At 33.8% G+C, this 14873-nt stretch overlaps 1 protein-coding gene across 1 annotated transcript in view; it reads right to left on the bottom strand.

Moving 5' to 3' along the window:
• LOC127863297 (sushi, von Willebrand factor type A, EGF and pentraxin domain-containing protein 1-like) overlaps positions 1 to 14873 on the bottom strand; it is an 89686-nt gene that overhangs the window by 20557 nt on the left and 54256 nt on the right. The window contains exons 41-42 of the mRNA XM_052402716.1: positions 14557 to 14718; positions 3964 to 4002 (exon numbers count right to left, since the gene is read on the bottom strand). Of these exons, the coding sequence (XP_052258676.1) occupies positions 3964 to 4002; positions 14557 to 14718 (201 nt within the window). The remainder of the gene's footprint in view (positions 1 to 3963; positions 4003 to 14556; positions 14719 to 14873) is intronic.

Raw genomic sequence — 14873 nt, forward strand, 5'->3', positions numbered from 1 at the left:
CATTTCAAGTTGTTATCTATCTTATGAATGGTGTCCATCTGACATCAAGACAAAGGTCTTTGATGGTATTACCCAGTTAATTGGGGCCAATATCCAGGAAGTGCTACACAATAATCACATGGGTATTTAACTGCAACAATGCAACCACAGGTATAAATGACTTTATAGAGAATAAGATAAGCGAATGAAAGGTCAAAGAAAATTTATATGTAAAAATTCTTGTTTTATTGGTTTTAACACTATTTTTAATTTCTGCAAAAATAAAGATAACAAACTGATGTAATGGCAATAAATAATTTAAGTAATGCAATAATGATAGTTTGATATTTGGGTTGTTAAATTGGTTATTTTGGTCATCATCATCATCATCATCATCATCATCATCATCATCATCATCATCATCATCATCATCATCGACATCATCATCATTATGCACCAACATTCTCATTACAACTATAGTGCTAACATGGTTTTAGTCATCATATAAGGAAAACTGCCCGCCCCCTGGCGGCCATGTTTTTCAACGAACTGTAACCATTTTGGAACTCAGAAGAGCTATTATTAGAACAAATCTTCAGAACAAGTTCCATGAAGATTGGACTATAAATAGGACATCTAGAGTGTTAACAAGGATTTACAATAGCTATATAAGGAAAATTGCCTCGCCCCCTAGCGGCCATGTTTTGCAACGGACCGGAACCATTTTCAAACTCAGCCTAGCTTTCATAACAACAAATGTTCTCACCAAGTTTCGAGAAAATTGGACTATAAATGTGACTGCTAGAGTATTAACAAGGTTTTACTATAGCCATATTAGGAAAACTGCCCCACCCCTTTGCGGCAATATTTTTCAACGGACCTGAACCATTTTCAAACTCAACTGAGCTATCATTGAGACAAATGTCTCCGGCTATTTAGTATTTACTGGTGATGTTTATGTGTTTATATATATTCAAATATTGGAAACCAGTTAAAAGTGCTATACAATTTATTATTAGTTGATCATTTTTTAAGCAGTAAACATTGGATTATATGAGACGCGTTCTGAGAAAACTGGGAATAATGAATGTGCGTAAAGTGTCTTCCCAGATTAGCCTGTGCAGTCCCCTCAGGCTTATCAGGGACGACACTTTCCGCCTAAAATGGATTTTTGCTAAGAAGAGACTTCATTTAAATGAAAAATGTACTAAAACCGGAAAGTGTCATCCCTTATTAGCCTGTGCAGACTGCACAGGCTAATCTGGGACAACACTTTACGCAAATGCATTATGCCCAGTTTTCTCAGAACGCGACTCGTATAAAGAAAAAGAATCTGAAATCTTCATTAAAGTATATCTCAGGTGTTTTGTGAATACTGGTCCTGAAACAGCTTCATTACAGTCTACAGAGGAAACTTTCTGCTCTTTTCTGTTGCTTCGATATATCTGTGCAATACGCCTATGTCAAACCTCTCATAATACAGCCAATAAATTCATTGGCTACTAAACATTTTAATTGACCACTGAAATACCAGAATATTTTCTGAGGCAAGTATTTAAAGTGCAAAAACAACAGGAATTTGGATAAGATTGATTGGTATTAATTCCTTTTTCTTATCACTAATCTTGTCACAGTTGAAAAGTTGCCCATTTACTGACCACCCAATAAGATCAAAACCAAGTATAGTAGAAGTATAATCTAATGTGATTTATTTCTGTAAATACTAATAATCATTTAAATCTAGCCAAAACCTAGCACATTTCCATGTTATAATAAATATCCCCTGTCATTGCAAGTAGTAATACATGTACATAGAAAGTTGTCACAGTAACAAAGTTGACTCTTGATTGGCAAGTTTTGACCCCTGGAGCTTTTTTAAAACAAAAGTTTGTAAAGAATCTGATACAAGTTTATAATTTGAACCTTTGCATATTGTGAGTTCAGAGCAAAAGATTTGCTTAAGTTATTTTGATGTATATATCTATAATATAATTATTTTTAATCCCTGGATAGGGCAATCTATTACCCCAGCGTCGTGATTTAGCAAACCTGATAGAGCTTGCAAAAATACAATTTACATATTTATCAAACATTTATAAAAAGTTTGTGGGAATTGGTGGATTTTTTTCGTAATAATAATTTAAATTCTTAATTATTAGTGCTTTTGTATTATATTTTTATAACTTTGGTATGTATAGTAACATGATTGCTTGTACTGTACTCTCTAATAGTATTCCAGCCATGTTTGTAAGCAAATGTACAAGGATAGGATAGGAGCATAGGATGATATTTGTCCCCTATAAACGCTTTGATAGAAGTTATGAGCATTTTTCGAAACCTAAACGCAGATTTTGAAACCTAAACGCGGACCCTAAGTTCAAGGTCAAGGTCACAGGAGTCACAATTTTGTGCGTATGGAAAGGCCTTGTCTATATACACATGCATACCAAATATGAAGGTTATATCTCAAGGAACAAAGAAGTTATGAGCATTTTTCGAAACCTAAACGCAGATATGAAACCTAAACGCGGACCCTAAGTTCAAGGTCAAGGTCACAGGGGTCAAATTTTGTGTGTGTGTGTAAAAGTCTTGTCCATATACACATGCCTAACAAATATGAAGGTTATATCTCAAGGGACATAGAAGTTATGAGCATTTTTCGAAACCTTAACACATATTTTGAAACCTAAACGCGGACCCTGAGTTCAACGTCAAGGCCACAGGGGTCAAAATTTTTGTGCGCATGGAAAGGCCTTGTCCATATACACATGCATACCAAATATGAAGGTTATATCTCAAGGGACATAGAGGTTATGAGCTTTTTTCGAAAACTAAACACAGATTTCGAAACCTAAGCGCGGACCCTAAGTTCAACGTCAAAGTAACAGGGGTCAAACTTTGTGTGCGTATGGAAAAACCTTGTTCATATACACATGCATACCAAATATGAAGGTTACATCTCAAGGGACACAGAAGTTATGAGCATTTTTCGAAACCTAAACGCGAAGTGTGACGGACAGACGGACCGACGGACAGTCCGATCAATATATGCCTACCTTCGGGGGCATAAAAATATATAAATTGACAAAGGTTGTGGACAACTTGATAACTTTACCTTTTGAGTGGCAAAATGATATATTTTTATGTCATTAAGACACAACTTCTGACCAAATTTGGTGAAGATCGGTTTCACTTAGTGACCTTGTGACCTAGTTTTTGACCCGGCATGACCCATATTTAAACTTAACCTAGATATCATTTAGACACAACTTCTGACCAAATTTGGTGAAGATCGGATGAAAACTACTTCAATTAGAGAGCGGACACCATGCTCAATCCTTGAAATTCACTAAGTGACCCCGTCACAAAATTTTGACCCGGCATGACCCATATTCAAACTTGACCCATACATAATCTAGACACAACTTTTGACCAAATTTGGTGAAGATCAGATGAAAACTACTTCAATTTGAGAGCGGACACCATGCTAAATGCTTGAAATGCACTAAGTGACCCCGTCACCTAGTTTTTGACCCGGCATGACCCATATTCGATCATGACCTAGATATTGTCTAGATACAACTTCTGAACAAGTTTGATGAAGATCAGATGAAAATTTTTGAATTAGAGAGCGGACACCATGCTAAATCCTTGAAATGTACAAAGTGACCCCGTGACCTAGTTTTTGACCTGGCATGACCCATATTCGATCTGGACCTAGATTTTGTGTACGCCGCCCGCCCGCCACCCGCCACGGATAATCTTATAATATGTCCCGTTTTGAACGGGCGTATAAAAAGGAGCATAACATGACTTTTAATGTACGGCGTTTTATATATCATATGCTCAACTTTATCTTATTGTAAGAAATAATGCCTGCAAGTCTCAATGCTGTATGTTGAAATGAGTTGGAGAATGCCACTGGACAAACTGGTTACAGACATGACAGACAGACAGCTGGACTGATGCTGGCCATTTCAATACCTGGCTCCAAGATTGGTCCTTGCGTGGGAGTGACTATTGCTGAAATACACAAAACAAAAAATGCTCACTTAATGACAGTAAGTTTTTTTAACTGAAAAATAAGCATGCATTTATCTATTAAAGAAATTCATTTTGCACTTCTTAAAGTTATAAGGTTTAGTAACCAAAAGCAAAATTTGTTTTCAAATTTGTGTTCATTGAAGTATTCAAATAGTTTATTGCCGTGTTTTAAATACATATGTATGATTAAGATCTGAAAGTTTGTGTTTTATTTTTAACATAGTTGCTACCAATATATTGTAAGAAAAAACATGCTTCAAAATACATGCATAAACAGTATATTATATTATATAAATACATATTAAATACAGTACAGGAGGCATGTTTAATATGATTTAATATCACAACAATACAGAACTAATCTTAAACATACCAGGACATTACAACAAAATGAGATTTAGTGGAGAATAAATCGAGGGCTGAAAGCGAAACAGCTCTACTGACACTTTTTCATTAAATGACTTTTGTGTATATTTTGTATGGCAACATCCATGACCATCATGTATTAAAATATATTAGTTCCAGGCAATCAAATAAAAAGTATACTTGAAATTTGTCCTAAAGCTCTAAGTGAAATTTAATTTATTTATGAGTGCGAAATAGGTCTATGTGCAGAGCAGCACTTTGAGCTGTTTCGCATTCAAAAGTGTGGAGTTTAGTAAAGTTCTAAGTGAAACACTGTATAACTGTTTATAAGTTATTAAGAGAAAGTAACATATTGTTCATTAAGATAACTGTAAAACACTTTCTTTTGAATTTTAAGTTTTTTAAATGCGATTTTAGGAGAAAAAAATCACTTAGGACTTTTTCGCGCTTAATAATTCCATAAGTTCAGAATGATTTTCAGTGATTATAATTTCCTAACATTTGATCAGATCTTAATTTAGCCTTTCCTGTTTATTTAAAAGTAATTGTCTTTAAATTAATATGTTTACACAAAATATTTTACATATTATGATGATAAACAGTATTGAAATGATAACATATTTGCACTTAGACCTTTTTCGCAATGAAATTCCAATAGTTCACTTAATGAAAAGAGATGTATGTGCAATAAAAAATAAAAATTATATGATGTCATCAATACTTAATGACATCATATATTTGATGATGCCATAATATATCAGGGGAAGTAATCATGAGGCCCTGACACATACAAATACATAACATTGAATGTCTTATAAATTTGTGTTAAAATACCTCCGATTTTTTTAAACGATAATGTCCATTTTCAAACGATAAGTCTTCACGGTATAATTACTCAAGATTCCAAATGGAAATTGAAAAATAACTCTTTGCACAAGAGAATTATTAAATGTCCAGGGTATTAAATTATAAAAATATGAAAGATAATCATTCACAGCCCTCAATATGGGCCTCAATATTGTTTCTTAACATTTCTGAAGGCTGACCTTGTATTGTTTCTGAAAAACAACATTTGAAAGAGTGGTCAAGAAGAAAGCTGTTTGGAGGTAAGTTGCTTACTATAAAAATAATATGAAATATAATAAATGATTTTTTTTTTGAAATTTTGTTTAGAATCACTGGTAGACTTTTATTTTCCTCTATTCATGGAGAACTTTTTAAGTTATTTCACCAAAAAATATAATGATTTTAAAACTTATTTGAATATGATAACCAATGGTCAATGTCAGCAAATTAAACATTTTTGTTGGATTGCAAGCTGTGGAAATGAAAAAAAACAACAGTTTAATGCACTTTTTAATTATTTTCAGACCAGGAAATGTTGTAAGCTACCTATCATCATGACCGAACACTGTGCAAAAATACATACAGATAATTTGATAACAGTATGCACAGAGCTCGTCAATGAAAAATTAGATTGCAATGTATTGATATTGATAAATCATTATTTTGCATAACATGACCTGGGTCATAAATAGACTTTTTTGTCTACTTAAAACAACACAATCTTTTTGTTTTTTTATTCTATATATCATTAATCAATAAATATTGATTCAATCATTAAGACAATGATTATGAATAAGACATATTAAGAATGTGACTTGTCTAAAGCATTACAATCAAGTATTCTTTACAATAAAAGCAATACAATGTCATGCTTGAATTTATTTATTTCAAAAAAAGAGTTAAGATCTATTACTTTATGTTTTATTTTAAATTTGTTTTTAGATGATGGATGACAGATAATAAGTTTGGTAGATAAGTGAGTCACCTTGCTTTAAACTCATAGAGTTTTACAAGATATACATCACATGGCAGAGTGTGTGCTTCCAGAACTCTGTAAACTTATCACTTAAATTGCAAGGTAAACATTAAAAGTTATATAAGTAAAGATAATTGACAGCTTAACAGGCTGGTATTTGAATAAGGTTGATAGTGATACAAAGTAGAAGGAGAACAAACAAAGACAAATGCCTACATCGCACTAGTTCGCTCCAGCGTAGAGTACTGACGCACAGTATGGAGTCCACACTATGGAACTCACAAGTATCAGCTCGAGACGGTACAACGTCGTGCAGCGCGCTTTATTACAAACAGATTCCACAATACAAGCAGTGTTGATAGTATGCTAGAAGAGCTAAACTGGGAAACCCTCGAAACACGCCGCACAAAACATCAACTTACAATGCTCTACCGCATAGTCAACAAGCTGGATGACATTGATGCCAACAAGTACCTGACACCACGAAGGAAGATGCCTAGACACCCGTACGTTTCCGGCTTCTTACCAGTCACTCCTACATCTGACACCTTTAAATACAGCTTTTTCCCACGTAGTATACCACTTTGGAACGATCTACCAGCATCCGTTGCTGAGGCCCCCTCTCTGGCATCCTTCAAGAGTGGGCTTTTCAGCCTAACCTTCTAAGGAGATACCCTCCCAGTTACGAATTAAGCATTCAAATGACGGACTAGAGCTATGTTGGCGGGGCCTTGTGCCTCGGTACCGTCACGGAAGCTAAACAGGTCTTGCCCTGATGGATGTGAAAAGTAACTGGGGTCACTACTATACTTTCTTACTTTTATCTAGCTTTTTTCTACCTTTACTATTGTAGCTTTACTCTTTACTTTAATATATTCTTGCCTTGCGAACCGTCAAAGAAATGTCAATCCATGACAGTGTGATGATACCATGCAGATGTAGATGTAGAGAATGGGCTAGCCATATATATTATGAAAAATGATTTTAATTACTTTTGACGAAGTATTATAATGAACAATCTGGATAAGAGGTCACCGTGGCGTGTTGGATGTAGTGTCCATCTAATGACCCGAAGTTCATGATTTTGATCCCACTGTGGGAGTTCTTTAGATTTCCCCCAAAGACACCAAGTACTGGTTCTTCCCAGGAAATGGACTCGAGAGTCAGTTCAATAAGCCTTTGGCCTTTGATGCAATCCAGCTTTAATAAATAAGTGTAAACTAATCTGGATATATATTGTAGATATTTATTTTATATTTTACATCTTACCCCTTTAATCCTTTATTGAATAGTTGGTGGTTACCGTAATAATACATTATGGATAATTGGCAGTTATTCTTAAAAAGCCCTGATAATAATCCAGGCATTCTGTACATCAAATTATATTAAAAGGGTTAAATTATTGGTGAATAGCACGTAAGTCTTGCTTATTCATGTTATTATATTTGCTCAAATATTAAAGAGTATTTCAAATCATTACATAAGAAAACTTCTCTTCAAAATAATTGAAAGACACAAGTTTAAAACTTTTTGATAATAATCCAAATTATTCCTTTTATAAAACTATGAAAAGATGAATTTGGTTTTAAATTTTAAAATGTCATCATGTGTCAGAGGATCTAGTCATCAGGGCTTATCAAACTTCTATGGTTCTGGCCAACAATGTGCTGCAAACAGCCTAGCAGCTATGATATTGGCGTTGGAGAAGGACCCAAATCTATAGTCAACTTCAGATCTTGATTTTGTTCTGCAGGAAGGCGATGTACTGTATCAGAAGACCGGATCTACAAAATCTTTACTTATATCAGAATTACCAACAGACATTCATAATATTCGTATGAAAGTTTTACGTTGTTATTGTGGCATGACTGACAGGCTTTGCTCTGAAAATCCCTTTTATAGGCTCACAGATGCACTAATGATACTTGCCAAATTGTGTTTCTTTACTGTAGGATGTTACACAATTGCAATTATAAGATATGGGAACATGTTTTATATCTTTGATTCTCACAGCAGGAGTGAGTGTGGTATGCCTTGCTATCTTAACAGGTCATAGTAACCTAAGCAGTTTAATGCTTTTTATAAGGCATCTGTGCTCAAAACTGTTTTCAAATTGTACGCTGTATTTTGAGGTCACCCATATTGCCTTTCAAGAAATCAAAGTCTTCCAACAATGAATGTATCAATCACAAGTAGTTCAGAGTTTTCAGGTTTCAGTGACTTGAGGGACGGTGAATATGTATGCAGACTGTTTTAATACAAGAAAGGCAGAAAACCATATTAGATAACATGACACTTGAAACTATGACAAAAAACAGAAACGTGTTTCAATTAGGAAGAGAATTAGATTATTTGACCAGTGTATCAGATTCAGACACAAGTGATCTAAGTACCAAAACTGTATTTGAGTCAAGTATATCAGATTCTGATAGTAGAATACTAGATTGTGATGTTGATGACAAAATGTCTGATACTTGTAAACTAGATGCTGATGATGGGGACAGGGTGAGTAATAGTGGTGGACTTGCTGGCTGTGTTGGGGACGAAGTGAGTGATAGTGGTGGACTGGATGGTTGTGTTGGTGACAGAGTGAGTGATAGTGGTAGACTTGATGGCTGTGTTCGGGACAGAGTGAGTAATAGTGGTGGACTTGATGGTTGTGTTGGTGACAGAATGAGTTATAATGGTGGACTTGTTGGTTGTGTTGGAGACAGAGTGAGTGATAGTGGTGGACTTGATGGCTGTGTTGGGGACAGTGTGAGTGATAGTGGTGGACTTGATGGTTGTGTTGGGGACAGAGTGAGTAATAGTGGTGGACTTGATGGTTGTGTTGGTGACAGAGTGAGTGATAGTGGTGGGCTTGTTGGTTGTGTTGGAGACAGAGTGAGTGATAGTGGTGGACTTGATGGCTGTGTTGGGGACAGTTTGAGTGATAGTGGTGTACTTGATGGTTGTGTTGGTGACAGAGTGAGTAATAGTGGTGGACGTGCTGGCTGTGTTGGGGACAGTGTGAGTGATAGTGGTGGACTTGCTTGCTGTGTTGGGGACATAGTGAGTGATAGTGGTGGACTTGATGGCTGTGTTGGCGACAGAGTGAGTAATAGTGGTGGACTGGATGGTTGTGTTGTTGACAGAGTGAGTGATAGCCGTGGGCTTGATGGTGATGTTGGGGACAGTTTTGATAGCGGTAGACTGGATGGTGATGTTGAAGAGGGAAGTGCTTCTCAAATCATTGACGAAGCCATGGAAACTTTGAATGACTCTGCTACCTTTTTTGCATCAATTGATTTACAGCAGATAGACATTGGTGTAAGCAGTGATGAGGACAATATTGTCTATTTTTCAGACGCTGAATATGATGAAAGTGTACCTCTAAGCTTATTAGCTAAAAGAAGTAAAAGGTTTAGTAAAAAGTCCCATGTTAGAGTGCTTGTAAATTTAACAGTTAGTCAAGATATGACATCGGATACAGTTGGTCCTGATACAACAATTAATGCAACTGCAGAAAGGACACACTCCGAAAATGTCAAAGGTATCAGACAGGGTAGGAAGAGGGTAAGGAACGAAAAAGAATGGAAAAGAAATATAGTTAAAAGGCTAAGAAATGAGGGTAAAAGTTGTAAAAACAAACTAGGTCAGTCAAAGAGACAAAGAGAACTAAAATTTGGTTGTGGCTGTAAATGCAGGTTCAAATGCCACGAGAACTTTAACAAAGCCAATCGAGAAGACATCTTTCATTCCTATTGGAATCTTGGTTGTCTAAGTACGCAAAGGAATTTTATTTTAAATTTCTCAAACAAAGTACAAAGCTCGTGGCATAGAAAAATTGGAATCAAGACGGACATACTCATTCAAGTTTATTCTACCAAATATCGGTCTTAATACAACAAAAAAGGTTTGCAAAATGTTTTTCTTAGACACCCTTGCCATTTCAAACAGAGTTGTAGTAACATCACATAGTAAATCTGAGGATATAGGTGTAGCGGGGAAAGAGGGAAGAGGGTTGTCTGAACGGAGTCGAATTAATAGAACCCCTGAAAATATGCTAGAATCTGTGCGTGAACACATAGAGTCCGTCCCTACAATTGACTCAAATTATTGCCGAAAAGAAACCAATAAACAGTACCTTGACAGTTCTTTAAATTTGAAAAAAATGTATGAGCTTTATTGTCAGTACTGCTCTACCTTTGAATATACAAATTAAAATTACACACATATAGGAAAATATTCAATACTGAGTACAATGTCAGTTTTCATAAATCCATCAAAGATCAATGTGATTTGTGCATCTCATATAAAAATGCTTCAGAAACAGAAAAAAAATAAAGTGCAGGAAGAATATTCACTTAATATTAAAAACACAACATTAGTTAATGAACAGAAACAGCTTGACAAAAACTTGGCAAAACAAGATAACACAAGATAACTGCTTTGCTCAAAATAAAAAAAAAACAGTACATCTCAATGGTGGTATGCTTAAAATAAATTTGATCTGTGTTCCATTGAACACAAATAATTAGAAAAGGGCCACACATTCAACGAGAATGACAGTGTGCATGCTGCAATAGAGTGTGCTTCTAGGCACATGACTGAATACACTACAGCTCAGTGGGCTAGCATTATTCAATCTGCTCGCAGAAATAATCCTTATACAGTCAAAGAAATGTCCCTTTGTGATGTTTTTGACTTTAAGTGTGTAAGTAAGTCTTTGAAGAATTTTGACTTAAGTGATGGGCGAGTTAAGGTTTATATAAGCGAAATCAAGATCCTGAAGCTGATTGTTGAAGAACGCAATAAGTATTTTATCAAATACAGTCATGAAACCACAACCTTTTTGTCTGTAAACCTGCTAACTAGGTTAAGGCGGACATCTGATAGCACTCCTGATGCAAAGAAAATTTGTCTGTTGCAGCTAAGAAATGATCCTATCCCCATTCCGCTAAATAAGTTCAATGATCTCATTTCATTGTGTGTTGCTGATCTTATTCCAAAAGCTCACCACATCTTTTTTGCCCTGCTTAATCATGAAAATGAATTTTATTAGATTTTGAATCCCACATAGTTAATGTCTCAGTTCATTAATATTTACAGACAGTTAATTTCTTTTTTGTTCTATTAAGCCTTATTATAAGTTATACCATCCCAAAGGATATATGTTTAAAAACTGTGACCTGAGCGTGCTATGACCTACAAGAAGGGGCTTTATGGCTACACTTCAGTCCACTTACACTAAAATAACTTTAATTATGCAGATAACATTTTAATGGGCATGTAACTAACTAAACCTTCAATAAAAATCAGTAAAAATGGACAAATACTAAAGATTGTGTGATTGTCATAAAAAATTGTTTTGATAAATGCAACTAGATTGATACATTAGCTTGTACAAAGTACAGGATGAAATATAAAATTAATGTTATTTGTGCCTAGAGCTTTTGAACATAAACATATTAAAGTGTGTGTTTTTTACACACAAAATAGATTTTATTGAAATAAGCCTCTATATTTTTCTCCATAAGAATCATGGTATTAAAAGCATTGAAGGATTTATTTTTGGGTGGAAAATGGCTTTTAAAATAGGGACACAATATCAGAGAGTTCCATAGAGTGTGACTAAGAATGTAACTGTTTTTGCAACATTATGGTTATGTGGAATATTGTATATAATAATTGTGTTTCTGTATCCCGCGCTTTGCACGGGAATTAAGGTTCACTTAAGCATACTGTTATTTGATGTTGTTTGTTATATATTTGCTTAAAATAGATAATATTGTGTGAATGAAACTGTAAGCACCACAAGTGGTATGCAGTTAAAAGTATTGCCGTAAGGTACCAATGAGTGTTGCTTAATGTATGAACTCTCTTTTTGTTTTGTATAATTTCATGAACAGCTGTTACTGAATGATGTCAATTTGTGCCAATTATGATATTTTGAAAATAATTTATTGTTTTGTTAATTATTGCCTTATAACAATTCAGTTATCTAAGTCAATATGCCTATTCACAAAATACTACATGTGTTAGGTTCATACAACATGAATATTTGAATGTCAATGCAATGCATATTGTCAAGATGACGCTTAATTTAAGGACAGTGTCTTTTGGGAATACCTTTGTGGATGTAAATGATTGGACGCAAACTTGTACTATTTTGTTTTAAGTGTCTGAGAGTAATTAATGAGTGTTTTTTATGTGAATTAGTTACTACAATGACTGGGTTTATACGAATGGAAGTTATTAGTACCATGACTGTGTTTATGTGATGTGAAGTATTAAGTTCTTTGACTAAGCTTATGAGATGGGAAGTAGTTGTTACTTATAATGACCATAATTATGCAATTGAAAGAAATTTTTAACATGTCTGCGTATGAGATGTGAAGTACCTGTTACAATGACTGTGTTTGATATGAAACGCAAACTAGCTTGTTATTTCAGAACAAATGTTGCTTGTTGCATTATTAAATCATGACTATGAGCCATGTATTTTTATTGTACCGTACTAGGTCTGCAGCCCAGAGCTTTATTACTTTTGCATGGTATTCACATTATATTGTATGACCGTAATTATGAAATACTGTAATATCATTAAACATGAAGGCGTTAATGGTTTTGTGGAATCGTAGGTAAGTGGTAAATTAAAATATTCTGCATAGTAATAGTGCTTTATGCAAGCCTAATATTATACATTCAGGTTGTGGCATTATATGATGAGAATGTGAGATAGCCACGGCCCAATCGCGTCATTTTTACTTGCATTCTGCTACTCTAATGATAATTAGACTCTTCACATCTTTTTAATAAAGCATTTTTCGAAAAAGTTCTATTATGCATTATGATTGATGCTGTTGTTGCTTGCCTTTTGTGTGTGTTTGCTCTATGTACTAAGAAAAGCTCAAGACATACCACCTTCACTATATGTCGAAAATCTACCAATCTATAAACTAATTTTACAAATATGATAGAACATAGCAAAACAGATAGAAACCTCGCCATTTAAATTTAAAGAGGTTTCAGGTAGGAATGAACAAATTATTTGTGAATCAAGTTAGTTTAAATACTTTTTTGACATGTCATTGATTGTTGGAAACACACACAACAACAAATTGTTATTTTTATAAATTTTTATAAATTACCTAATAGTGGGTCTAGTTAAACAATTTAGTTTAAAGTATAATTAAAAAAAAATACAATGTTTAGGCAACAAATCATTGCGATAAATAAAGTATGAAGATTTTTTTATGAATTGTCACTTAGAACTTGTTCGCATAATTAAATGATATAATATGAATATTTATGTGCTATCTGTTTAGTGCGAAACAGTTCTAAGTAACATTTTTTCTAAATATATTTCAATTCTTATATTAAAAATGTAAAGTGAATTCCATTTCAAATATATGCTATAAAGTAACATTTCCAAAAGTTTTTAAAGACAATTAATGTCACTTAGAACTTTTTTGCTCTGAACAAAAAGTTGAAAAAAGTAAATTTTCAGAGCGAAAAGGAACTAAGCGACTTTTTTTGCAATATTTATAAAAAAAACCATTGTTTTTAAAATGGTTAATGTATTGTATATAAAATAATTGTTGTAAATTGATAACTTAAGTTAGTTTGAAAATCACTTAGAGCTTTTTCGCTCTTAATGTCAAGAACAAAAAATATGACATTTCAGTGCGAAAAAGGTCTAAGTGACATTTATTCAAAAAACTTCTTTATTTGTGACAATACAAACATGTTTTAAAAAACCTGTGATTAGAGCAGACTATAATCAATAAAACTTGAAATTATATAGCCTTCATTGTTTGAATTATTGTGTTGATACAGTTTTTACCTTCTCCTGAACAATTTTGAAAAATGCACTTAGAGCTGTTTCGCTTTCACCCCTCGAAATAGAAAGCAAATTATATGTGGGATAATTTTTTAATTGTGCAATTACTTCATTGAAAATCCTTATTGTATAATTATTGTTTATATTGAAGTTGTGGCGCAGTTTCAAAGGTTTGGAAATGATCAAAAACAATTGCCAAAAAAGCATGTTTGAATTCCCACATTATAAGAAGTGGGTATTCAAATAGCATAAAAAATATTTGATTTTTTTTAATATGTGAATATTTTATATTTGTTACCAATCCCTAGTAATTTTCAGGTCTTTTTTAAATTCATATTTAATTACAAATAAAGTGAACAAATGTAATTTTTTATTTATAAATCATAACTAAAATGACGTTAGAAATAACCGTAAATTTACATACCAAACATCTTTTCTCAAATTCATGCGCAATGAATAGTATAACATATCTATAAACTCACAAGCATTGTGAGTCAGTACATACAAATACAATCCTTACCAATACAACTGTTAGAATAGATGGACCCAGTCTTATTGGTTGTTTTGTCCATGCCACAGGGTGAGCAGATGGACGCACCAATAGAATCGCTGTACTCGCCGTAGTCACATGACATACACTTGCTGATCGTCGAGTTGTAGAACTGGCCCAGGTAACATTTGTCTGTAGGAAGAGAATAGCTTGAAGTGAAACTAGTATCAGTATTCGGTTTGATAATAGAAAAATGCACACGTATTTCAGTTGCATTTTTAAATTTTGCAATTTAGTTGCAATTAAATACTATTAATGAATGCTGATATGTTTAATATTCTAACAAG

This window comes from Dreissena polymorpha, unplaced genomic scaffold (genome assembly GCF_020536995.1).
Source record: "Dreissena polymorpha isolate Duluth1 unplaced genomic scaffold, UMN_Dpol_1.0 chrUn004, whole genome shotgun sequence".
NCBI classification, from domain to species: Eukaryota; Metazoa; Mollusca; class Bivalvia; order Myida; family Dreissenidae; genus Dreissena; species Dreissena polymorpha.